Source organism: Hemibagrus wyckioides, linkage group LG01, assembly GCF_019097595.1.
Source record: "Hemibagrus wyckioides isolate EC202008001 linkage group LG01, SWU_Hwy_1.0, whole genome shotgun sequence".
NCBI classification, from domain to species: domain Eukaryota; kingdom Metazoa; phylum Chordata; class Actinopteri; order Siluriformes; family Bagridae; genus Hemibagrus; species Hemibagrus wyckioides.
In genome coordinates this window covers 25,846,752-25,874,254 of record NC_080710.1, presented here as the reverse complement: position 1 = coordinate 25,874,254, position 27,503 = coordinate 25,846,752, and the positions used below count along the sequence as shown (strand labels likewise).

The 27,503-nt window shown below is 41.0% G+C and overlaps 2 protein-coding genes across 3 annotated transcripts; both read right to left on the bottom strand.

The window, feature by feature from the left end:
• Positions 1 to 4,032: 4,032 nt before the first annotated feature.
• cdk13 (cyclin dependent kinase 13) lies at positions 4,033 to 15,484 on the bottom strand. The gene is made up of 14 exons (XM_058392207.1): positions 13,908 to 15,484; positions 12,096 to 12,644; positions 11,820 to 11,981; positions 10,824 to 10,963; positions 10,227 to 10,397; positions 9,695 to 9,884; positions 9,503 to 9,559; positions 9,304 to 9,405; positions 9,128 to 9,205; positions 8,909 to 9,025; positions 7,722 to 7,853; positions 6,912 to 7,108; positions 6,002 to 6,526; positions 4,033 to 5,550 (listed from the first exon to the last, which is right to left on the bottom strand). The coding sequence occupies exons 1-14, from the start codon at positions 14,885 to 14,887 to the stop codon at positions 4,871 to 4,873; spliced, it is 4,080 nt and encodes a 1,359-aa protein (XP_058248190.1). The 5' UTR covers positions 14,888 to 15,484; the 3' UTR covers positions 4,033 to 4,870.
• Positions 15,485 to 16,791: 1,307 nt separating this feature from the next.
• ralaa (v-ral simian leukemia viral oncogene homolog Aa (ras related)) lies at positions 16,792 to 26,903 on the bottom strand. 2 transcript variants are annotated; one of them, XM_058401357.1, is made up of 5 exons: positions 26,612 to 26,903; positions 22,963 to 23,230; positions 21,077 to 21,285; positions 20,825 to 20,999; positions 16,792 to 19,476 (listed from the first exon to the last, which is right to left on the bottom strand). In XM_058401357.1, exons 2-5 carry the CDS (start codon positions 23,074 to 23,076, stop codon positions 19,354 to 19,356), a joined length of 621 nt encoding a protein of 206 aa, XP_058257340.1. In that variant the 5' UTR covers positions 23,077 to 23,230; positions 26,612 to 26,903; the 3' UTR covers positions 16,792 to 19,353. The 2 variants fall into 2 exon arrangements, with proteins under 2 accessions (XP_058257340.1, XP_058257349.1); XM_058401366.1 differs by lacking the exon at positions 26,612 to 26,903 and adding an exon at positions 23,828 to 24,049.
• Between the last annotated feature and the right edge of the window lie 600 nt (positions 26,904 to 27,503).

Below are 27,503 nucleotides of genomic sequence, written 5' to 3'. Positions count from 1 at the left end.
GGAATACTCTTTATTTTGTCTTGGTGTCTTTTTATTATGCAAATGAATTTAGAGATATTTGCTTAGCATGTATTGAAGGCATGTTATGTTATTTCTTATGTTATATTTCAGTGTTTTGAAACGCTTCCGGTTTCAGAACATCATCTACAGCAGTTTTATGCCACACTCACAAACGCTTTAGGGGCATTTCACTCATAAACGCACATAGCTTTTGGTCAGATTTCTCATTCTAATTCTCCACTAAAAAAGATGTTATATACCAAACAATTTTTTGTGTATCTGATGTCAACCTGTGTCTGTGCAAGATCGTATGCTTCACCGAGAGTCGCTCGTATGCAATCCTGAAATCAGCATGATGTGTGCAGTTAAAGCAAAATGAGGGGGAACAAAAGTGATTACAAAAGAAAAATCTGTCACTGTATAAGCAAAGGCCTGAAAAAATATCCTAAACTGCTATTTAATTACAGTTAGAAGCTATTATTATAAGAAAACTCCCATGCCCTTGTGGGCATGTCAGACTGCATCATGATTGACAGCGTTGTTTCCCTGGCAACAAAAATCTATCACAACTCTCTTATCTATTTTGGCATAAAAGTATAAATCTTTGCATACGTATACAACGATACAAATAATTTCTCTGATATAGTGACGTGTTTTCTCTCAGAAGAGATGTTATGAGGTTATAAATTTCTCTGCTTTAAAAATGTGTAACCACCGATGCCATTATTTTTTTTAAAAAACACAAAGAAAAATAAATTGTGAAAGCGTTCAAGGTACATGGTTATGTGGTTAAACTTTCTGTTCTGTTCTAATGTCTAAATTAATGTGTTTAAAATAAAGAAATAGCCATTTTGACATCTTTCCTGCAACTACCAAGACATAGAACTGGAAAATTCTTGAAATTTGATGTATAATGCAGTATTATATTACCCGAGATGCCTCAAATCCTAGCTAGTCTTTTATTTTTAAGTGCCTTTTTTCACATGTTCACTATTGCCATGCTGTTTGGAATTTATTTATTAAAACCGACTCTTAAAAACGTTGTGTCTTTGTTTATTAACGACGATTATCATTGCGCTGATGTGAGGTGGAAACTTCTTTACAGTCCTGCACAGATTATGAGCATGAAGCAATTGTTGAATCGAGCACATTCACAAAAGTGAATTTTATTGAAATGAATTTCATAATTAGGTACAAAAGGTAGTGTAGTGTGGTAAGTGATCCTCTAGAGGGCAGCAAAGAGACTAAAGAGACTAATATTAGTCGAGTTACTGTTGCAAGTTTGTTCGTCTCAGACCATTTATACATACTAATGATCATTAAAAAAATATTTTAAAATATTGCTATGATTTTAATATCACCTTGGACAGAGTCAGACTAATAACCACAAAGGCTGAGACTGTCAGAGAAATGAGCATAATGACAAAACTGATGACAGCTTTCTTTTTGCAACACTGCACAGTAATAAACTTGGATATTAACATTCTGACCTGGGATTATTTGGCTTTCATTTCTAATGATGTCAAGAATTTCAGACGTTTATTGAACTACAGCATTACATTTTGTCTCCCATTGACCTTCTGACATTTATATCCAAATAAATAAACAATATACTTAATAGAGACATCAGTTAAAATCAGCCATTTTAGTTACATTTACATTTGGCAGATGCGCTTATCCAGAGCGACTTATCTCATTTTACATACAACTGAGGGCCTTGCTCAAGGGTCCAGCAGAGACAGATTAGTGGATTTGGGATTTCATTCACAACCTTCCAATCAGTAATCCAACACCTTAACCGCTAAACTACCACATCCCCAGCTTCCCACTCACCGGACTGTTTGAGAATAATGTCATTAAGTATAAACTGGATTACACCAATATACATTACTACTATAATGAAATTAATAGAAATGATGTTTATTATTAATTATTTTGTGTGATGGACATGTACTGCAACGTGCAATTGGAAACAGTGCGATATACTGAATACTATTAGACTAAAGTTCCTGAAAAGTCGCCACAATATGGCTTAAAATATGGATCAAAAGAACTATACATATGTTAGAGATATAAATATATAACAGCACAAGACTATAGTAATGTTTCTACCTGGCCAAGTGGTGTGGCCTAGTGGTGTGGAGAAGAGGTAGAGAATGCTGGCTGGAGTGGCTAGTTTATGTAAGACAGCCAGATTGCATGTGGGTTTATATACAGACTGAGCTAAACAGACTGATAGAGCTGGAGTTTTAGACATATATTCTTTATAGTTTGTATACAGTAAAATATAATAATAATAATAATAATAATAATAATAATAATAATAATAATAATAAAAAGAAAAGTGGACATATTTCATTTCCCCTTCTTTTTTGATTTGCCAGATGCTAAGAAATGTTATTTTATATTTGGCAAATGCTGACAGAAGCTGTGTCTAGTCTACTTTTTACGGATTATAGTTGGTTATAAATCTGCTACTTTTACTGAAGTGTAAATAGTCTAGCAATGTCATATGCCCAGAACTCTGGAATTTAAAATAGTCCTTCTCTATTTCATCCTCATTCACAAATTAATGCTAGGCCAGACTCAAAGAAATTTGGCCATGTGTAGATTAGAGGCTAGCAAATCAAATCATATGGTGGTATATTGTATATGGATGTGACTTTGATGCCAAAATGAATGAAATGTAATGACTGCAAGAAGGATTTCACTCCTTTTAATCCAGCTAATTTTATAGTGTGTAAACTGTCCCCTTTGAGTAACTGAATAAAAATCAACACATGCTTCCATAAATGCCTACCATTAACATTAGAAAGCAAAATGTTTGAAATACTAAAATTTTTTACAAAATCATGCTTTCCCTACTTGCTTTGGCTGCTTTTCCCCTGATCTTGGATAACAGGAGCCTGCTCAGTGCTTTCCTTTTATTGGTTAATTGTCACCACATAGGAGGGTAAACTGGGAATATCCAGTAAGTTAATGGGACATACTGTTAATGTCGTTATTGGGTCGGTTTTGGTTCTTACCTGGAAAGCCAGTCCTAACTGGTAACTTTCTCAGAAACAAATATTTCTGCAGATTATATGATGTGGTGGACACCTTATAATTCACATATCATCGGGACCTGAAGCTAAACCACAGCAAGACTGACCTGCTGCATGTCCCTGGAGATATACAACAGCTCCATGTCAAGATCTTCCCGGTAATACTCGTCTCAAACCTTCCGACAGCGCACACAATCTTGGGGTTGTTCTGGACAACCAATGATCCTTCACTCCTCATATTCTAACCTGACTCAGTCATGCAAGTCTTGGCTGTTTCCACAGAGGTCACTCAGATGCTGCTTTAATCCCTCGTCATCTCAGGATCGGATTACTCAACTTTCTGGATCTGGATCTTTCCGTGTGCCGTAAGAAACCAGCAAATCAACCAGAGTCAACATGCATACCCTCTGCTGAAAAAGACACAAATCTACCTGAAGGCACTACAGAAACCACACTCTGTACCACTTTAGCTTTAAACCTCTGGCATGGTTTTGACTTGACCCATGAGCCTTCAAGATACAAGAGAAACCTGGATAAAGACGTTTCTCTATTCTTGCACACTGGTGATGGAATAAACTTCTGCTGCAAATGACCTACCTGTGAACCAAGCACTTAAACGACACTCAAAGCATGTTAAGCCCTTGAGACTTGCGTAGTATTTCTAGGCCATTTGTACTAACAAGAAGACTACAAAGCATTTCAAGTCACTCTGGATAAAAGGCGTCACAGAAAAGCACACACACACAAAGCTATAACTCAACCAAGGGAAGCTGATGCAGGTGTGTTAGTGCAGAGCAAAACACCTCTGTCTCTCTCTGTGCAGTCGTTTGCCCCAATTCAGCTCATAAGTTCAGCCTTGAAGAGTTGAAGCAGCTGTTACAGCAGAGATGGGGAAAAAAAAAGAAAAAACTGTAGTGCTGAATAGATTGAATAGATGAATTCGCAGTCTGCCTTATCAATGCTACAAGAACAGGCTACACAGGACATACATGGTTGGCATTTCTTTAATAAACATTTGCCAAAAGAACAAAAACATTTAGTAAAAAAGACATTGCTGCTCCTCTCCTATTTGAAACTGGATTAAACTGGTCTCTTTGTTCCATTTTACAATGGCTGTAGACAATGGCTGGTGGAACTGGTGAGAAAATACAGCTTTGTTTCATTCAGTTGTTCAGTAGACAAACCAATTTAAAGGAGCGTAGTCACCCAAGTGCTGCCAATCTCACTGGAGCCAAATGCTTTTTAAAAAAGCTCCTCCAGTGAAAAACGGACCAAGCCCAACCAAGTTAAGTCATTAAGGGGAAAAGGGAAAAAAAAAAAAAACCTACATTACTGGTCATTTCATCTTGTGCAGATACAGCACATCAAAATCATTCCATATCTTAGTTGTTTCCACCTACTTTACTCAGTAGTGCAAAACATTGTAATACTAGTCTGTCCTTATGCAATTAAAGGTGCCACTAAGGTACAGATAATAAAAACACTTACCAGGCTGGTAAATGCACACTCAAAAAAGGTGAAATTTTATTTAAAAGACAGCAGTTTGATAGATTACCAAATCATAGAGAGGGGTAACTAATAGAAAAAAGGATGAGGAGGAAAAAGTAATCCCTCTCATCTCACACCTCTCTAGTTGTAGCTCAAGCCACAATACTCTACTGAAATTCCTGCCTGCATCCATAATTAGAATTATTACAAATTAAGCGTGCCTCTGTAGTGCACTCAGTGCTGGCTTGATCGATGGCAACTGCTTCTCTCTTTTACAGTCGTCCTTTTCTGAGGTGTAAGTCTATAACTTTGTTGTCCCTCCCATTTTTGGGAGTCAATCAATATGGGAGTCCCCTCCCCCTTAGTGCTGCAGTGTTCAAATGGGGGACGTACCCAAGAGGAAGGGGCGGTGCCCCAGACTGGGATGGGGAGCCCCAGACTTGGCCTGGAGGGGGTGGTGGAATAGAAGGGGGTGGTGCTCCTCCATCCTTCTGGCCAATTGCAGGGTTGTAGAGATGTATGCTAGAGGGGTGGGAGGTGCCTTCCACAGGTATAGGACTGTGATTGTACTCAAAGCGATGGTCCTTATCTCCGCTAAACACCATACTGCCACTGGCTCCTGCTGAAATTCCACTAGTGCTGCCTCCTGGTGCTGCTCCATGAGGGAAGGGCACTGGTGCAGAGGATGTTGCATGAGCATGCGCATGAGGGGGTATTCCTCCTCCCATCATGTGGCTGAGGTAGCTTTCTCCGAAGCCTGTAGGGGGAAAGGGTGGAGGGGGCAAGTGGCTTCTTGGTGGAGGAAGAGGAGGATAATCAGGCTCAGGTGGCCGTGCTGCTTCTCCTAGTCCCGCAGAGGTGGAACAGGAAGAGGGGAGGAGAGGCTGGCTCTCAGGGGCCTGACGATAGTCCAGGTCTGCACACGGAGGGGGTTCTGGGGGCTCAGGAGGCCTCTGATCAGGAGGAAGGATAGAGAGCGGCTCAGGAGCTCTGGAGGACGCTCCGCTCCCCTCAGTCGCTAAAAAGACAAGAGCCATAAAACATTATTTCATCACCAAGAAAAAAACAACTAGGGTTCAAAGGTCCAAGTCCACCATGAAGAACAGTTTACATTACATCATGTCATTATTGCATCATTATTTAGAAAACGAGTACATTATTTTCACAAAGTAAACCCTTATAAACATCTCATGACTTGTTAGCAGTCTCTCGTAGTGGACAATTGTGTTTTGTTGTATTTGTACATTATCTTATTCTTATTTTAGGTAAACATTATCAAACTGTCACTGTTTCTTGCAAGACAACAAACTCAAAATGTCTTGTGTAACATGAGCCATATTGGGTACATCCAGTTACAAGTAATGACATGGATTCAAAATTTAAAGTAAAATAAGATATTTCTGTGACAGTGAAACTTGCTGATTTAAATGTCTGATATAAACTGTTTCCTGAAGGAGGGAGGGCTTTACCTGGTGAAACAGGGCTGGGCTCTGGGGGCTGTTTTATTTCTGCAGGGAGGGGTGCAGCAGCTGCCCCCGGTGCTGTAGAAATGGTTGTATCTGCCCCTTCTGTCCCTAGCGCTTCTGCACTCTGCTGGACCTTGAGAAACTGAGCGAGCAGCATAGTGACTGCTGTTTGCGTGGCTGTGGCAGAGACATCTCCGTCAAGTTTGCCTTGCTGCTGTGGAGTAGGGGGTGATGGAGGCTTGGGCAGTGGTGGGGTTCGGGGGGCTCCGCCCACTGATGAAACAGGCTGTGGGGGTTTGGGGGCTTTGGATTGAGACTGGGCAAGGGCAGGAGGCTCTGGAGGCCTCTCAGGCTCAGCTGCCCCTGGGAGAAGAGCCTTGGCTAGGTGCTGCAGTGTTTCAGGGTTTATTTTCAAGCCCATGGCCTGGGAGAGCTGTGCAGAACCCGCTGGGGCACTCTTAGACTGGAGCAAGTTCAGAAGTACAGCCAGCTGCTCCTGGGTCAGCTGAGAGTTAGGACCTTTGGGGTCTGAGGGAGACATAATAGGTTTCTTAGGGCACAAAGGTAAAAATATACTGCATCTGATTTGACCAATATATTTATACATTTCAGACAAAAAGATTAGACTTCCTTACTGCTTGTGATTTGTATTTATTCCTGGTCTCATAATTCTAACCTAAATTATTAATCAATAATTGATGTGTTACATTAAGTGTGAATTTACATTGTGTGCAAGACGAAGAACACTTAACATTAAATACATGCTTGACAAGGCAAAGACTATGCACAGAGCTAGGAAAAAAAATACACAAATATTTGGTATATACAAAAAAATCCACATGGATGGATCCGTCTGGTTGTTTGTGCCTAGCTGATTTATAGAGAAAGCAAAATAGAGGAGGTGTTATGTTACCCAGCATGGCAGCGGCAGTGGTACTAGGTCCTTTGTGTCCTCCAGCAGAAGGGAAACCCTGAGGCGTATTACTGCGGCTGTCGTCCAGTCCCAGCTCTTTCCGTGGAACTTTTGGAGCGGCTAGTTCTTCTGGCATCTGCTTCTGCCTCCGACGTTTTTTACTCCACAGTTCGTGACAATCCTGCCACAGAGGGAGACTGGAGACAGAAGAAGAAGTATATATGTGAGAAACAGTTAAGAGAGAATGAGAGAGAGAGAGAGAGAAACTGTTTCAACTTCCAGGATCACACTGGTATGTATAGTCTATAATCAAAGCTGGACAGATCTGTAATAAGTACAGCACATGCCATTCATTCGGATTTCCACCTGCCCTGCTACACAAATGCTCGAGAAATAATCAGGTTAAAGGTGGAACAGTTTATCTCAGGTGGATTCATTTGAAAGCCCAGATGCAAATCACATCTATGGGGAAACAATGATGAACCTGAACAAAATATCCACCTGAAAGGTGACATGACATTAACCTTCCTACAGTAAGTCCCAGTCAGTTTCCTTTAATCTGTATTCATACAGCAGAATTTATTACATTAGATATTACTTTTCAGTCTCATCAATGAGGTTTCTGAGCAACCAAATCATGAGCAGCACACTAGAGCTTTAACTTATCGAGTGGATTTGCTAATAAATATATTTAGTGGATTTGTCCACTCTGATAACGTTTTAATATTACAGTGTTGTATTTTAATTGTAGGGAAGTGCTTTAGAGAAAACAGGAAGGGAAAGATAATAGAAATTATATAAAACCCTTACTCTGGTGGAGGCATTTTAGCCGGGTCCACATCTCTGAGGAAGTCGCTGCTTAGAGCCTGTTCTGCAGTACAGCGCTTACTCGGGTCCAAAGCCAGCATGTGATCAAATAGGTCCAGGGCTGTCGGAGGAATACTAAACACAGAAGGGCATAAAGATGAAAAAGACAGAGATTTAGCAGTGAAATTCTTTTTAAGCAAGCCACCGAAAGAATAGTTTTCAGTGCATTAGAATGTAGTTTTACGGCATAAACGCAATAACAGCATCATTGTGTGCAAGGTACTGCATGTCTCACTGAGTAGAAAAAGAGCGATGTATACATTTTCCATATTTTTCACTAGTAAAACAAACAGTCACGTCATTGTTTCTATACTGTGTGATCTCTTTACTAAAACAGTTGGGGTTTTTGTATTTATACAAGGAAATGCTGAAATGAACAAAAGCCATCTTGGAAAGCTTAATTCATCACATTACTGAATATTCAACAAATTCACTTGTACTGCAAGGAGGTGAAACAGGTGTCCCATCACAAGCTCTCTGCTGCGGTTGAGAAACTGATGATCTCTCAAGCCGAAATAGATTATATCCAGATGTTTTAGGCTTTCCATAATGGACATTTAACATATGTGCCCATTTAACAATGGGCCCTCTAATGCTGTTAATACTCTTTTCCTAAAAACGCATATTGACAAAAATGCTCCACAAGAGGTAATTAAACTGAAACCATGCAGATCGTTTCAGTCAAATAATTTTAAAAATAGGCAAACATCAGTGCACTTATATGGACCATTTAACATCAGGGGATGATTAGGGTCCTGCTGATAGCACAGCACTGTTAACTGTTAACTCAATACTGATTGGTCAGCTAATTCACAGGGGCTTCTATAGTGGATACGGTGCACAAGTTTTAATTGATTGAAAATGTGTGGAGAGAGATTTATTTTTGGAAGGCATCCCTGCACTTTACAACAGTTAGTGGGTTCTCTAGGAAAAGTGAAGAGTGATGCTTTCCCTCTGCCAGCGGTGCTCTGGTTGGTGCAAACCAACCGTGGTGTTTGTATTTGATGCCTAAACTCGGTACTAGTGACCAGCAGACAGTAGGCTAGTGACTAGAAAGATGTACCGCACTGCTCCATAATAATGTGTTCAAGTCTATTCCCTGAATTAAAATCACATGTGCTGTTACTCACAAAGCAAACTCTTCACGGAGCCTGCGTCTGTACTGTTTCTTTGGTTTCATGGTGTTGAAGTACGGCAGTTTGATGACGTCGGGCCACACGGCAGGACAAGGACTGCCACAGATACGACTGCAAAGATAACGAGACGGTGTTATTTCACAACATGCAAATTGTGAGACATTCATCTTCAGCTGTTATGAGTTATAAAAACATGGATGAAAACCAAGTTACCTAATTAGCTCTAACTGAGCCAGCTCTTGATTGGCTTGGAAAATAGGTTTCTTGGTGAAAAGCTCACCCAGAATGCACCTAGAAAAGAATGAAACACAGCAACAGGAATTTTAAACCCTGTAAATGATAAAGGCAGGCTCGCTCTAAAGATCTTCAGGACAGCGTTCATCTCTTACCCGCAGCTCCACACATCGATGGCAGGTGTGTACCGCTCTTCCCCAAGGAGAAGCTCAGGTGGACGGTACCATAAAGTGATCACCTTATTGGTGTAGGGCCGGCTAAAAAAAAAAAAAAGGCAGAAATGTTGTTGTGGTCATTGTGTAATTCAAGAAAACTTCAGTCTAACTCATTTAAGTTTAATATCAGAACACTGACCTTTCTTCACTGTTGTAAAGTCGAGCCAATCCAAAATCCGCCAGCTTTATCTGACCCCTAAAGAACGAGGGAATACAAATTAAAAGTACATCAGTTTGATTGATGCTATTTAGGGAACACTCACCAATACTTGCTCAAGCCCGAAACGTCTTTGTTATTTTATAAATCATAGACTTTCTGTAGCCCACTGACTTGTTATTGAGCAGAATGTTGGAGCACTTGATGTCTCTGTGCAGAAAGTTCTTCTTGTGGCAGTAGTCCAGACCCTCCAGCAACTGCCGCATGAAGGATTTGATGTGACTTTCGTTGAAATGGACTAGGCCAGACTCCAAAAGCCCCATCAAGTCATGGTCCATGTACTCAAACACCAAGTAAAATGCCCCTGTCAGAAAGGGTTCACAGTCAATACACAGTAAGGATAACTACCATGTTTTTCTAGCTCATGTACACAGCACACACTGTTTATTATTAGTCTGAGGTCATGTGGAGCATCTGTTGTGTAAGTCCATGTGTATTGGCTGTTACTATAGAAACAGTATCACAACGAGCACTTTAATATTAACCTGTCGTTCATATTACAGCCGGAAACTACCTATGAGCCGTGCTATTATACAAAAATAACACGCACACTTTCTGACCAATCATATTTGACCATGGTGTGGTATAAAGCTGTTTAAATACATAGCATAATAACTTCTTTTTTAAACATGCACATAGCACATACCTTTATCATTCTTGAAGTCCAGAGCATCCTCCTTATCCGTGACGATCTCCTTCATATTGATGATGCTCTTGTGGTTGAGCTGCCGAAGGATCTTGATCTCCCTGATAGCGGTGATGGGAAAGCCCTCTTTCTCGTTGTCTAATCGCACTTTCTTCAGAGCCACCATCTCAGCTGAATTAATAAGAGGGAGGTAAAACATGTAAGTATCTCAAATGCTGGGCAACGCAAAATGAAGACGTTGATGCCGTGTAAAACAAAGGTTCCCGTGTATTACATAAATAAGAAGCACTACTTTGTATAAATGTAATAAACTATTACATTTAAACAGTTATATCAAATGAAATAAGACAAGCTGTCCCAAATGACATACTACACACTATGCACTCTACCATCTAGTGGATGGATTTTAGAAGGGCTTCAGTTTCAGTTGATGTCAAACGCACTCAACAAGACACACACATTGTGGGCTAATTTAAAAGATATTTATAAGACGTCTTGCCCACCACGAACACACTAATCACACTATCTACACAACAAAACGCTGCAGAGTCCTGCATAGGTACGCGATTTGAGATGCACCTACAATGGAAATCTTACCTGTGTCTTTATCCTTAGCTTTGTACACCTGTCCATAGGTGCCTTCTCCAGTGATCCCAATGATTTCAAACTTATCCACGCATCGCTTTCCCCAATCTATCTCTGTCTCCTTAATCTCTCCAAAGCGTGGGCCACATATTCTACACACACAAGAAATAGCAATTTAGCATTACATTTGAGATTTAAGGACAAATATGCCAAATAATTGCTTTATGGGCAAATCATCTTAAAATCACGTGCATGTGAAGGAGAACAAGGACCTGCAGAATGCCCTTTATCTCTTTATACACAATAAAAATGGTAGGTTAACTAACTAGTCACTAATGACTGCATGGTTCTGTTAAATATATATATTATGTGGCACATCATGTGGGCTCCTGGGGGTTAGCTGTAAATGTATGTATTTTTATTAGGAGGCTGTGAAAATGTTTTCTAGCCAAACGTGACTCATAAGACACTGACTGTGAGTGGAAAAAAAAATCTAAATCAATCTTGGAAGGTTTTGGTGCTTTCTGTGTAATGAGGTGTTGATAAGATCTGCTTAAAAAAAACCTAAAAAGCAAACAGCTACAGCACTTTAGATTCCTGCTTGTGTGTTACCATAATTAGTGATTAATGACATTAGACCAGTGAGGTGGAAGGCACATCCTGGTTAAGTTACTAATACACATTTTAAAATGATAGACAGAGCATAATACTATCTGTCCATCTTTTTTGGGAAATCCATTTGCCCTTTTTTGCTTGCTTGTGTCACATAACGTAACAAATCTATAAAATTCAACATTATATCTTTTTGTATAAATGTTTTATGATGGGGTATCTAGATGTCAGGTAATTGGATTTCTTAAGATCATAGGTCATCTTTAAGATCACACACTATTCTCTAAAGGGATTTGTGAATGCTGACTTTGACTACAGGACTTTCACGTGTACATGTGATTATAGATGAAAATGACAAAGCATGTGTTTTTGCACTAGAGCTCTGCGAGAACATACTTTGGTCTCCTTCGTAACATGGCAGCCTTTTTCTCATCTGGTGGGCTTTGAGGTGAGCCGAGCGTACTGCCAGGGAGTTCGGGAGGGAGGGGGAGGTCAGTCAGGAGGTGGCGAGTTTTCTTTTCTGGTTTCTTCTTCCCTGAGTGTGTAGAGTTCTTCAAGCTATATAACAGACAAAAATAGGATGCTGATAAATAATTCTGCTGATAAATAATACATACATGTTCAGAAATAAACAAGAAACACAAAAATATTTATGAATATATCAGAACAGACCTATCAGTTCCATCTATGTGGTCTGTGAGGTTGGGCAAAGGAAGAGAGGACAGTGAGGACACTGGAGCATTTCCTTTCTCCTTCTCCTTCCCTGGAGCAGCTGGGCCTTTCCTCTTCTCCTCTTTTACCCTGCCCTCTCTGCTAGATGGAAGCACCTCCGAGCTGCTCTTGGTGGTCTTGTCGACAGGGGACTGTGGCTGGCTCGATACAGGGCTTCTTGGGCCTTTCTCAGATGCCGGAGGAGGAGATGGAGGTCGTGTCTTCTTCACTGTGTGATTGGTAATGGGGCTGGGCTGGGGTGCAGTGGAAGATGAAGATGAGCCCTTGGTTGGTGTGGAGGCATTGCTGGAGCTCTTGGCGCGTGCAGCCTCAGCGGCCTTGGCCCTCTTCTGCTTGCTGAGCTCGGCAGCCAGACTGCTCTTGAAGGTGAGGGTGCTGGGTGAAAGACTAGAGGGTCGTGAGCGAGAACGTGAGTGACGATGACGGCTACGAGACCGCGAGCGGCGTGATGACGTGTATGGGCTGCGTGAACGTGATTTCCCTGGACGCCTAGAGCAGAAAACATGAGATTTTTAAAAAAAGCAGATCACTAAAATCAATCATTTTCTTTACAGCTTCATTAACCAGCAAGTTCATTTCACCTGGAGGAGCTCAGCAATCATTAATTATCAGCCAGACAACAAAAAGGAAACATTAAAAGGATACGTTCTGTCTGTGACAAATTATCATAACATTAAAAATGATTTTCCACTGTAGCACGACATCAAAATATGCAACACAGCTAGCGTTTAAAACTGATCTGTATATCAAAAGAAATAAAGATGAATCACTCAAACTCAATTTTGTACATGATGACTTCAAGTATGAATTAAATTTCCCTTTGAGATAAAAAGTGTTATGTGGAAAAAGTGACAATGCCATATTCATTCATATACTCAGGTTTCAGCTGAAACCGCACTGAAACAAATACATAAATTGAAGTTTCATCAAATGCAACGGTTCAAAATGTTTTGATGAAACTGATCATTGGTACCATCATCGTTTGGAAACGAGTAACAGGTTTTAGTTTTACTTGCACAGAAAAGAAGGTTGGGCTTCAACTAGGTCAAAGTTCAACCATCTCATGGCCTCTGAGAAAACTTTATCCATACTGTAGCTGCTTAAACCAAGGTCAAATGTTAAAAAGCACAGACACGTCGAACATTAAAAGAAAGATATGGATAAATTGTGTAATCACACTCCACAGCATGCCCCATAAAGCCTTTCATATTAGGCCATCTAACCAGAGGACACCATGTGGGTTGTTAGTTACTTATTAGTCACTGAACAGACAGGTGAATGTCGATCACCCTAGAGGCACTTCATGGTCATTTTACATAACAGAAATTTTAATATTCATCCTACAATAAAGTTTCAAGCTTACTCAAAGAGAATGTAATGGAGTAAAACTTTTATCTGAACAGGTTTAGTTCACCTCTGAGCTGACAGTGTAACATTAAAAACTTTCCACAACAAGGCCAACATGAGGCAACCTGTACAAATTAATCTGTCTGATCACTGGTCTGATGGTGAATGCAGGGGTGTCTGTGTAGGAGGAAAAAAAATAAAAGAAATATCCGTCTATGGCACCTGCATGAACGAGGGCCATTGAACAAAAATGGTGTATGTTTGAGAAGAGAGAAAGAGCCCCAAGGGACAGCTTCAGTACTGAGCTGGGACTGGAGATCACTGAAGGCTCTGCATCAGGCCATGTGCTGCGTCCTGCCACGAGCAGAAGTTTCGGTATGTGTGTGAATGTATATGTGGCGTTACCTCTGCTCTGGACTGGGGCTGACTGACTTCCTGTAGGGGCTACGGGAACGTTTTCGGCTGTACGGGCTGGAGGTGTGATCCCACGCTTCGTACGGACTCGGGGTGCGGCGCCACGCGTACGGGCTTCCCGGGGAGCGCTTCCGCTTGCTGGACGGCGACTTGGACGCGCTGTAGCCGCTGTACGGCTCCGCGTCCCGTCCGTAGTAGGTCGAGCTTGGCGAGAGCCGTTTGCTCCCGTAGCTAGAAAACTGATTGTAGCTTGGAGACTGGTAGCCGTAAGGGTACGAGGAATACGGGCTCTCGGCTTTATTAAAGCCCGGGCTTCTTCGGTAGGCCCGGAGCTCCTCGCGCTCGTCCCGATAGGCTTGTGGCGTGTCTCGGTATGCAGAAGGAGGCTCCTTGTCCGACTTGGTTCTGCTTTTGTGTCGCTTGGCCTCGTGTTTGTTGTCCGCGGACGATTTCTTGCCGTTGCTGTCGTGGTTTCTCGTCCGCTCCCGTGATTTAGACAGCGCGTCCCTCTCGCGACTCGCTTTCTGATCTTTGATTTTCAGCTCCCTCTCCTGCCGGCTTCCTGAGGAGTCCGGGTCTCTGCGCGATTTTCTGCCCGGCGTCACATCGCCATCTCGAAGCTCGCCTAGGTCGGCCCACTGGTCGGCTCTGGGTGACGGACTGCCCGAGAACCGCTCCGACTGCGAGCTCACGTCGTCGTACTCCACCGCCAGACCGTGTGCGTACCCATCCCTATGGAAGCCGTCCGCTTTCTCGGGCGAGCGCCGCGTCTCCCGCTCCCTGCCGTGCTTGCGCCTCTTGCGCCGTGACGCCGATGAGCGCCGCTTCCCGTCCCGGTGCCTCTCCCGCCGGGTGGCGTTAACGCTAGCACCGCCGCTCCCGGGAGCTTTACTCCGCCTCTCATGTCTGCGGTTCCTTTGTGCCGAGGGGCTCCGGCCCCGACCGTCGTGAGAAATCTCCGGATTAGGCATTGATCGCGTTTAATCTCCCCGTTCTGAAAGGTTTGTTTCCAGGTGACCGGTCCCCGGTAAAAACAAAGCAAAACATTTGAAACAAATATAGCTGGTAGCTAGCTATATAGCTAGCCAAATTAGCTAGCTAAAATAGCCAGAGTCTCCTCCAGCCGCGGGTTTTGTCTCTTCTGCACAAAAGCCAATCCACAGCATCAGTACAGCGAGCAAATAATCGGTCGAAGAATATATTCTTTAAATGGTCCAGAAGCCGAGACAATGTCTTGGTAATCCAGTTGCGAGCATTTCAGCATGTGTTAGCCGGCTAACTGTGATTAGCTTGGTAGTTGACTAGCTGCCGCTAACTTAGCGAGCCATCGCATGAAGAGCCTTCTTCTTCTTCTTCTTCTTCTTCAAATCGTCTTCCATGGCTTCATACTACTGAATGTTTCTCCATTTTAACCAGGAGTGGTGTTCAGGCGCTGTTGTAACTTGTGGAAAATAAGATTGCTAGAGAGAAACAAACCCAAGAAAAGAATTCGTGTACTCTTTCAGAGTGAAACTTCTTGACGCTTTTGCCCTCACACTACTGACTCTCACTAACAAGGAAGTAGCTACGCAAAGCTAGGCTTGCCTCGCTGGCTAGCTTACATTCCTCTTCAGCAGATTCAACAAATTAAATACACATTTAAAAACATCACAACGAATGTCCCTTTCAGAGAGATCAGTGGCTAAATTAACGAGATTATTGTAATTATAATATGTTAATTATTTAGGAATTTGGTATAATAAGACTTTTTTGTGTGTGTGAGTGTGTAGCGAAACCCGCGTTGGAAACATGTTACTACAAGGCCTCTCTGAGCACTGTAAAGGCCTTCAATCATGGCAGAGACGCTTAGAGCCGTGGCACTTAACTTCTCTCAACTGCGTAAATACTGCAATACACACCCTTCCCACTAGAGGGCGAGTTCGACCCACATCTGTGATGAAAGATTCTTTAACCCAACACACACACACACAATTTCTCATCCAACTAGATATTCAAGGGCAAAAGATTCTACACACTTGACCAGCACACCCATATGATCTTCTTGAACATCTTATTGCTGTTATAATAAGCTCCAAGAGCATTAAGAACATTAGTGAGGAGGTTTGGGGTGTCGTCTGTGTTCCAGTTCATCCCAAAGGTGGCCAGTGGGGTTGAGGTCAGGGTTCTGTGCAGGACACTGCAAACTGTACAAACCATGTGTACATAAAGCTTGCATTGTGTCATGCTGGAAGAGCTTGGTCCTCTTAGTTCCAGTGAAGAGAAAACAAAGACTTAAAGATGCAAAGCTATTCTAGACTATTGTGTGCTCCCATCTTTGGAGCAAGAGTTTGGGGAAGAACCAAACAATAGCATGATTGTCAGGAATTATGTACACTATATTGCCAAACATTTTTGAGACACCCCTACAAATCAGGGAATTCAGGTGTTGTTTTTCAGGGGTTGGGCTTGGCCACTTTTAATGCTTCAGCATACCAAGACATTTTGGACACAGTTTGGGGATGACCCCTTCCTGTTCCAACATGACTGCACACCAATGCACAAAGCAAGGTCCAGAAAGACATGGATGAGCGAGTTTGGTGTGGAGGAACTTGACTGTCCTGCACAGAGTCCTGACCTCAACCCGATAAAACACCTTTGGGATGAATTAGAGCATCATATTGCAGTCACGTTGTTCCTTTTACCGAAACTAGGGGGCTGAGCCCAACCCCTAAATTCAATGATTTGGAGGGGTGTCCCAAAACTTTTGGCAATAGTGTATATGACTAAACTATGATTTAACTTTACTGGTCCGACAAGGAATAAATAGAAACTGTGTTGTCCTTATGTGTTGTTATATATAAGATCATAACATCAGAATTATGTCACTACGTTTAAATAGAGTCTGAATAACGATTTTATTTCTAATAAAAAAAAAAAAAAAAAAGTCATCACTTTCAATTTATTTTTTCTTTCCAATGGCTCACAGTACAGAAGTCATAGAGACAAATACAGAGGGATATGGCTAATTCAGCAGAAAAAAAAAAAAAAAGAAAGAAAGAAAAGTGTGTGGTGCCAATGAAATTAAGTGCCAATGGCGTGGTCAACTACTGCAGGAGTTAAACGTATGTACATGGATGTTTATAAACCTGTAAAGTGTAAATCATTTGGAACAGTCACATTAGATGCCTATATACTGTACAAAAATGCAAAACAAGTTAGATAAATTACAAACTGATCTGCGAGTGATAAAATAAAGTTTTTGCCCCGTGCAATCATTCACAATGACCTTTGACGGAAATGAATCCTGGAAGAACAGATCAGCATTAGAAACAAAACATAGTAAATGAAACTTTTTTTAAAAATGGCAATGCAAAAAAAATCTTCACTGCTGCTACAGAGTGAAGAGTAAAATGATGGGTCCTGCCAAATATAAGACAGAACAGTGCATTTCACAAAGAAAACATTCTAACAAGTCCGTACATGAATTAAATTGGGTTGTATTGAATTCAGTCTAATAATTTGCATGGACACGAACATCATTCATACAGTTTTTAAACAAATCTTGTGTGCATGTGCACACGCTTGCACGCACGTGAACAGGTACGTTTGAGCCATTGCGAATAAGCAAGAAATTAGCACCATGACAGGATTAGTAAATAAGTAGGCAAAGCACAGCTTAGTAATTTTGCTACAAAAGCCCACCATGGTTATCTCACACTACCGTTCCAACATACAGTATTTCATACTTAAGCTTCAACAGAGTTACAGTTCAACATTTGATACTATATTAACCGTGAACTATGAATAACCATAAATGGCATCGTGGTGGTTACAGGTGTAAAGATCTCAATTTTAAAAACTGATCAAATCTACAAAATGGTTTGTCCCAGATTTCTGAAAACTCACAAACCTGGCAATGATGGTGTTGTGTTATCTAAAACCTTTAGTGTCACTTGTCCATTTAAAAAAACAAAAAAAAAAAAACACATTTGCAGAACGCATGCCTGGCTGTTGTTAGTGTTTTGTATGTATTAGATGTGAGCGCAAACGCATCAAACCTCCACTACACTACATTTTGGTAAATTAAGCAATTGGCCAGTTAGAGCATTTTTGTTAAAAAGCAATATAAAAGAGGTACATTAAAAGAAAGAAATACACAAAGAGTACAGTGAAACTAATATTCTACATTAAGAAATGTCTATAATAAAGTCAGTCATTCATTAAAAATAAATTAAAATCTGAACATAATGACCAATAAAACAAAATCTCAATAAAGTTTGTTTCAATGTGTACTTGTGTATAAAAAAAAAAAAAAGAAAAAGAAAAAAAAAAAAAAGTACACACGAACGGCCACTTTACTTACCCCACAGAATAACATAAAACATTGTACTGGTATTTTACAGGGCATTAGCCTTTTTTTGTAAATTGCATCTCTGATATTATGGCAGAGAACACCTTGCAAAACACCACATTTACAAACTACAATAAAGCCATGTACAGTTTAAAAGTACGTTATACAGGGCAAGTGGCCTTCCCTGCAAACTACTGCTCCAATATCTTCAATACCTTAAAAAGGTTGAATATGGAGCTTCACATTCACATTTGACACGAAGGCATCAGGAAGTCAAATGGCTTTGCAAGCAACTTCCTTTTCCCAATTCACATTTCTCACAAGCTTTGCGAAAAGCATCGAATAAAACAAAAGGGGGAAATTGTTAAAGATACACACAACTAGTGTCTCATACCGTCAGTGTTTACTAGCTATTAACCCCATGTTACTGTGCTTTTAATATAAACAGCAACAATTAAGCATGACTGACAGCCAAACATTTTTTCCTGTAACAACAATCCGACATTTATGTTTGTATAACGAGGACACACAATGGCTCATTAGTAACTTATATCCATCTGATTTCATTCGGTCTAAGGCAGCCTGTCTTGTGGGATATTTGACCTCTTTTTTTTTTTTTTTTACAAACAAAATTGAGCAAATAACCCAGGAATAATAGATCTGAACCTATTGAGTGGTACACCTTTTTTTTTTTTTTGACCCACTGGTTCCAGTTCAGGATTTTATCAAGCAGCAGGATCCCAGGGTTTGTGCTGAACCTGTTCAAATCACTGGATTGAGAGCGATTCGAAAAGTGGTGCCAACATGTGGCAATGACGCTCCACAAGATATTGTGGATTTTCTGGTACGTTGGCAAACAACGAACGCATGGTGGAAAGTGAAAAGGCGCTCCTAGTAGCTTCATCTGAGGCAAAACTCTAAAGCGCTATAAAACCAACTCTGGCTCTGACGGACGATCACCATGACCACAAAGCTGCAAACCCCTCACAGATTTACACACACGCCAGGATTAGTTGGCTGTGAGGTGAAATATGGAACAGACATATTTACATACTTAAAACATAAGGGAAGAGCATGGGAATGATTGTTAAAGCACTTTTTTTTTTACTATAAAATGCAACATCTCTCTCGGATTCTTTTGGCCAGACTTTTCCTCTTCTTCTTCCCGTTCTTCTCCTTGCTGTCCTCCATCTTCCTGGCGCGGATTTCTCTCATCAAGTCGAAGAACACCTGAAAAGACAAGACGAAAAGATGAAAAACTCCCACAATGCCAAACAGAAAGCAACCATGTCAAATGACTGACAACAGGAACGCAATGACGGCCTTGATTTCAAGGAAACATTTGTAAGATTTTTCTTTCATTTCAGATTCGTCTACAAATAAACTGACACTCTGCAGTAAGGTATGAAGCAATGCTGAATATACACTGATCAAGAGAACAGACACTGAACAGCAAAACATTATGACTACCTGCCTAATATTGTTTTGGTTCCCCCTGAACTCCACTAGATCCCTGAAGGTGTGCTGTGATATCTGACACCAAGATATTAGTAGCAGATCCTTTAAGTAGCGACATAAAGGATATCTACAGGACTTAAAGGATACTTTTAATAGATACTGACCACTGCAGACCGGGAACACCCAACAAGAGCTGCAGTTTTGGAGATGCTCTGATCCAGTGGTCTAGCCATCACAATTTGGTCCTCGTCAAACTCGCTCAAATCCTTACACTTGTCCATTTTTCCTGCTTCCAACACATCAAATCTGAGGACAAAATGTTCACTTTCTGCCTAATACATCCCACCCACTAACAGGTGCCATGATGAGGAGATCATCAGTGTTATTCACTTCACCTGTCACTGCTCATAATGTTATGCCTGATCGGTCATATAAAAGAAAAATAACTGATGTATTTCATACAAGCATTTCATTCTTTTACTGTGACAACCACCAATCTGTGCAACGCGAGCATGATTTCATGTATGCAGAACAGGACAGATAGCACTTTCCTCCCAGTGTGTTACACTGCCCAGTTACAAAGCATGTTTAAAAAGGCACACTGGTTGGCTTTATGCGTCTCAGAGGAAGAATGCATTAACCTTCACCTTCCTAGGGATAAAACTGGGAAAATTTATTCAAACAATCAGAGGGAAAAAACCCACAGGAAAATGAGACCATATGAGCACCAAACACGGCATGCAGGAATGAAAGTGGTGAGGTCCAATCATTTGCATTCGTCACTGTACCATGTCGTATGTAATTTGCATAGAAGTGACAGACTCTCGATTCAAATGTTGTTTAACTCAAGCTTTATCTGGAGTTGTGGCTCAGTCATATACCTACTAACTGTCACATACTTACTGTCTTAATGCTCTAATCTGAATAAACCTTGTGCTGAATTGGTTTCTGAAATGTTTGAACAAGGCTGAAAAGGTGCATGTGACATTTTAACTCCGCTTTGTTTTTGAACGTGACACAAAACCACAAGTTCTTGAGTCTATACACCTGACATGAAAGGACTCGCTTGTTAGTCAACTGCTCTTGAGTCTCAGTTCGTGCTCCCTCACAGAATACTGACCTTGTCCACGTTGGCACGTGTTTTGGCAGATGTTTCCACGTAGCACACGCCCCACTGCTCAGCCCGACTCTTGGCCTCGTCTGCGCTCACCTGTCTCCTGTCCTCCAGGTCTGATTTATTCCCCACCAAAAGGAAGGGTACGTTCTCATCCTCCTTCACACGCAGGATCTGCTCTCTGCACAGTGCAGGCAACGCTCAGCACAGACTCGCCATCAATCCATCATTCAGTGCCACTGTACAACGTTACTCTACCTGAAGTCGGCAGTCGCAGCAAACGATTCCAACTCTGTGATGGAGAAGACGCAGAGGAAGCCTTCTCCACTGCGGAAGTAGTTGTCCCTAATGGCCGCGTAGTCTTCTTGACCTGCTGTGTCCAGAATGTCGATCTGCACCTCCTCTCCATCCAGGACGACCTTCTTCCTGTAGCTGTCAGCTTTCGTAGGCTCATAGTCCTCCACAAACTGTGAGAAGTAGAAAAATGTATTAGAATTAAGGTGCATTAGTCAAAAGATTAGCCTTATTTTTGAAAGATAAGGTCACTAACAGTTGATGGGTTCAATATTAGAATAATCTTCACCCAAATTCATGAAGGATGTATATGGCTTGTAGAATATAGTGTTTATAGAAACGTCTTACAGGAGGTGCATCAAAAAACAAACAAGTATTTTAGACTATGACTCAGTTCTAAATGGCTTTTCTTACTAACTTAATTGACTTTTGCAAAGGCCACGGCTTAATCTATCAGTTTTGATCATGTTCTACATTTCTTAAAGGGTTATTTGTGCAAGTAAGAAAAGTAAGTAAATAAGTACATAAATAAATAATTGACTCTTGCACCTTTAAAAATGACTATTACTGAAAACACAATGTTGGTTCAATGCAAATTGCACAAAGTACTATCAGGTGCAAGTTCAGGTTCCCAGACATATGTCTGTTAAGTAATGTTGCTGGAGTACATTTGTAGTAATGATTCGATTTGCTCAGGATAAGTGCTCTCTGTATAAATCACAAAGATGGCCTTGCCTTGCAATCTTACCAATGCATTATAGTCGTCACACCAATGTTATATGCATATTATGTACACCTCACATCACTCTAAATCTGTTTTGACCATTATTATAATTGCGTGTTGCTGGACTTGTGGCCGTGCATTAGCAGGTTCTCATAATAGGCATTCATGTGTGCTAGGAATTCGATAACATCTCTAAAAACCCTCGAAATGTCATCTGTAGTTTTTTTGTTCTGAATTTTATGCAAGTGATACTTGGCTTTAGATGAGTTACTGGAATAGGTTCAGGCATCTTAGTTCCAGGGAAGGGGAATATTTATGCGCCAGCATACAAAGATACCCTAGACAATTATATGGTTCCTACAACAGTTTAGGAACGATCCACATATAGGTGTTGGGTGATGGCTCCATACTTTTTGCCATATAGTTTTATAAGAAAGTCTTTCCCTGGTTTCCTTCCCTGTTGGAAAATACACAGCTCCATAATACAATCAATGCTAAATAAAAAATAAAAAATAAACAGAAACAGATATAAAACTAGTTGAATTAGGCCCATCTCTGAGAATGTCCCTTCGGTTGTTTGCAACAACAGTAACACAAAGAAGACTTTTTGGACTGTGAAGGCTTCGTGTCTGTGGTTGCAGAAGTTTAACACACTCTTTCTACTGCAGTTTAAGGTGTTGTTGTAACAGCTGGAAGAGATCTGAAATGCTTCCACTTTTGGATGCAAACTGTTTAGCATCTGAACTTTTAAATCTGAACCATCATCAATTAATGGGAGGATTCTTTCTCGTTTAATTAAGTAGATCTTCTGCAGTGTGAACTTTTGCCTCCATCATATAAGAGAAATCAAGAGTGAGTGGGCGAGGCTGTGTTTGCGTCCTGAGGAAGAGTGGGCACAACACAAAATATACTGAAATGTTGTCTCATCCTATGCTTGAAAATCTATTTATATTCCTTTAAAAAGTTCATCCAGCCCTAATATAACGTATAAAATATTTATATGGAAATACATAGAATACTACAAGCCTCCAACCCTATCTGATAAATCAACTAAGACAAATCATCCGAGTCATACAAAAAGCAATATTTCCTGATTGAGTTTGATGTCTGAATATATATTTCTTACCTCATCATACATGAATTGTAAGGTGAGGGCTGATTTGCCCACACCTCCACTGCCGACCATAATCACTTTATGCAGGGCCAGAGAGTTCTGCCCTTTTGGCTTGGCGGCTGCCATGGCAACTCAGGAGGGCAGGGCTAGAGAGGAGGATTAAGTGCGGTGCAGGAGAGTGCTGAGCAGCGGTGAGGAGAGATCGGGAAGAAGGAAATGGTACAAGTCACAGATGTGATGAGGATCAATGTGGACTCTGTGAAAGGGCCAAGGCGTGTACCTGCAAGAAAAGGGTCTTAAGTAATCAAAGATGTCAGAATTAAAGACAAACACTATGCATGTGCCAAAGTCTGAATCACTGTATATAATGTCTTATTCATGCATTCACAGTTCCACTGTCTGATATAGTTATTCTGAAATGAATTGAGATTTTTTTTACGACACCAGACAACATACGGAATATTAAACACCTAAAGGCTGCTTCCTGATGGATCCCTATTGGTTATGGGATGCTCAAAAAATGACAAAAGGTGCAGTGTTGATCAAGCCATTCTTTGGTTTTTGGGTCCCCATGACCTTTTAGTAGCTGATGGCTTCTGCATTTTCAATAGGACAAATGAGATGGAGATAAAAATGCCAGCCAAGTGCATATTTGCAAAACTGCTGCTCACGCTGTGCCATAGGCCAGCGTAACACACTCAGAGGCAAGCACCATCTGCCCTCTTCCTCACATGCATGAGCTCAGAAATACCCGTGATTATCTAGTGCCACTGTGATTGACAGGAAAGAGCATGTAATACATCCCACCCCCTCCCAGAGAGCTCCTTATTGTCAGGATTCAAACCCACAATCGGGCAAACATGGAAAAGCCAATGACCTTCATCCATCCGTCCTCTGTACTGCTTAGCATACACAGGGTTGTGGGGAACCTGGAGCCTATCCCATGGCACAAGTCGGGGGACATCCCTGATGGGGTAGACACACACACACACACCCATTCACACACTACGGATGATTTAGAGATTCCAATCAGCCTATAACACATGTGCCAGAGTACAAGGAGGAAACCCCAGAAGCACGAGAAGGACATGCAGGCCAGAGACGGGAACTGAACCCACATCCCTGCACAAAGGTGCGAGGCAAACGTGTATAGCAATAAATAATCAATATAATACACATTAGAATAAACAATATAGTTAAAATTAAAACAACATGCATTAATTTTATATATAAACAGTGATAGAAGTTGATTAAATTCCTCATCTCATTTCAGGGTTCAACATAAACTACAGGGTTTAGCAAAATCCTTTGCTCTGGCTATAAGCATCTTCATGTGTAGAACTCTTTAAAAGTACTTATAATGGACAGACACGCTAAGAGTGAAGAAAAAGACTCATAAAATAATAATCTCTAAAATGGGAAAAGTTCTGCCAGCACAACAATGTGTATTTAAAAAAAATTGGATTCATATGCATAGACTTTGACAAAGCCAAACACTTTTTTTCCCCCCAAGTGAGCAGCTTTCTACTGAAAGTGTGAAGCCAGCTTTCTTAAAGACATTTGGAAACAACTCCTGGTTATAAAACCATACTTTCAAAACATGGCTGCACAGAATAAAACAACAAGAAAACTTTCCAACTGGCAAAGCTTTCAATAAATTTTAACCTGCTTAACATTTTCAGGAGGACTCAAACACAGATCATTCAATTTTAAGGGGTAAACTGGCAAAAAGTGTGATCTAAAGCAAGACCCATGTTGGGTTCTATGGTCAGGTGTCCACATACTTTTGGACATACTGTATTAGAATGAGCAAATTCATATAAACCTGTGATTTGAATTGCAGCATGCAGTATTATCAAAGCTGCTGTTATAGATAATAAATCAAAATTAATCTTCTCACAAATCAGTAATGTGGTATAAAACAATAAATCAACAATTGGCCGCCCATGACCCTGTCACCGGTTCACCACTGTTCCTCCTTTGGACTACTTTTGATACAGACCATTGCAGACCTAGAGCTGCAGTTTTGAGATGCTCTGATCCAGTGGTCTAGCCATCACAATATGGCCCTTGTCAAACTCTCTCAAATCCTTATGCTTTCCCATTTTTCCTGCTTCTAACACATCAACTTTGAGGACAAAATGTTCACTTTCTGCCTAATACATCCCACCCACTAACAGGTGCCATGATGAGGAGATAATCAGTGTTATTCATTTCACCTCTCACTGCTCATAATGTTATGTCTGATCGGTGTACACTATTATTGCCAAAAGTTTTGGGACAACCCTCCAAATCATTGAATTCAGGTGTTGTGTTTCAGGGGTTGGGCTCGGCCCCTTTTTGTTGCAGTGAAAGGAACTCAATGCTTCAGCATACCAAGACATTTTGGACAATTTCATGCTCCAAGTTTTGTGGGACCAGTTTGGGGATGACCCCTTCCTATTCCAACATGACTGCAAACCAGTGCACAAAGCAAGGTCCATCAAGACATGGATGAGCGAGTTTGGTGTGGAGGAACTTGATTGCCCTGCACCTCAACCCGATAGAACAACTTTGGGATGAATTAGAGTGGAGACTGTGAGCCAGGCCAAAACTGGGACGTCTGCCTTTACATGCACATGAATGGAATATGGATTTGGCCCGCCCTTTGCAACTATAACAGCTTCAACTCTTCTGGGAAGGCTTTCCACAAGGTTTAGGAGTGTGTTAATGGGAAATTTTGACCATTCCACTAAAAGCGCATTCGTGAGGTCAGGCACTGATGTTGGACGAGAAGGTCTGGCTCGCAGTCTCCGCTCTAATTGACAAAGTTGGGAGCATGAAATTGTCCAGAATGTCTTGGTACAATGCTGAAGCATTACGAGTTCCTTTCACTGGAACTAAGCGACCAAGCCCAATCCCTGAAAAACCACACCTTTGGCAATATATATATTTGGAATAATTCAGGGATGCAACAGTTGGGTTTAGATGGACATGTCTGAAACAAACAAAAAAAAAGTTAATTAAAACTATAAAGCGTTTTGTATTTAAGTGAAAAACGTGCTGTTCAATTTAGTCAGAAAGTGAAACCAGTTGTTTAATAGTAAAGCTGAGATGATATAAAATGCAAGCCAATTCCAAATCAGTGTCAGTGACAAAACCCTCAAGAATAAACAGACAGATAGATAAATAAGTCTCAAGATCAAGAACAATAAACAAAAGAATCTTTTTTACATTCTCACAACATAAAAAAAAATGGACAATCCATATTTAGTCTTAATTGCTTGAGAAAGACGCGACTCAGTATAGAGCTAAACTTGGCTAATTGACTCCATGGATGTGAGGATGTCCTCTTGACTGGACCTTAATGTTACATTAGCATCACGCTTAGCCACTAGCTGGCTGGACATCACTACAAACCCGGATAACTCACTCCAGGACATTTAGTGCACTATAAAGGGAGTTAAAAGCATCTTTTCATACTCTAGAGACAGCACCGGTCATTATAACGGACCCCATTGAGATTCATCCCATGAGTTGGGCTAGCCGGCTAGCGTTATGTGACTGTAGTGCTAACTAGCCAGCTAATACTGTTCTTCTGCATCTAATGTTATTAACATGCTTATGCTATAATAGCGAACAGTTCTGCATTCAGCCCATATATTGCAATAATCAAACTTACCTTTGCTTCTCAGGGGCCGGTCAACAAAGAGAGAAATTAAAGGCAATATGTCTAGGAGGAGCCCTTCCCTTGCCTTCCCTGCTCTTTCTACACCCAGATGGTACTCAGTGTCCCGACATCCCTGATCCAAACTGATTAATAACGTTCTTTTTTAACGCCGAGTTGTTATCCGAATTGACACCAATCCGGTGTATAAACCGACAGTCATTAGCCTAATGCTTAAAGACCACCGCCTCGGAATAGGTTGGGTCAGACAGCAAGCACTAAGGCTGTGAGTCAAATCCGTGAATGAATCGATTCTCCGATTCCTGGCTCGAGGGAATCGATTCAAAATCTCTACACCGTTAAAAACACACAGTTTTATTCGGTTTATACGTCAGAAAGTATGTCTCAGTGCTTCTAACATCAGCATTAAAAAACAAATCAGAATAAAATAATATAAAATGGAATATCGTAACAAAAATGAGATTATTATTGATTTGGCTAATGAACGTTGCTAATGCGAAGGTACTTCATGATCTAAAGTTGGCCATAAGGGAAATATGAGACTAAACTGAACGAATGAACCGGATGAATATCCGAATCAAAGTTCATATAAATAAAAATAGTGACATTAGATCGACAATCTAGTCTCTGAAGAGCTGACAATAGATCGCCGATTCATTCAGCACTGGACCTAAAGTTCATTGAGTTCATCTTCAGCCTGGAAAAAAAATGTTTTGTGGATCCGACTCTTTGAATCGACTCCATTGATCCTAAACGCTTGGCGATAGGATGCGGAGTCGACTCCCAAATTCTTGGATTCGAACAGGAAGCAGCAAAGCTGTAGAAACAAGCGTGGAGACGCGCTGATAGGATGCGTCTGCGCATGCGTAAAAAGGCTTGCAAGTAA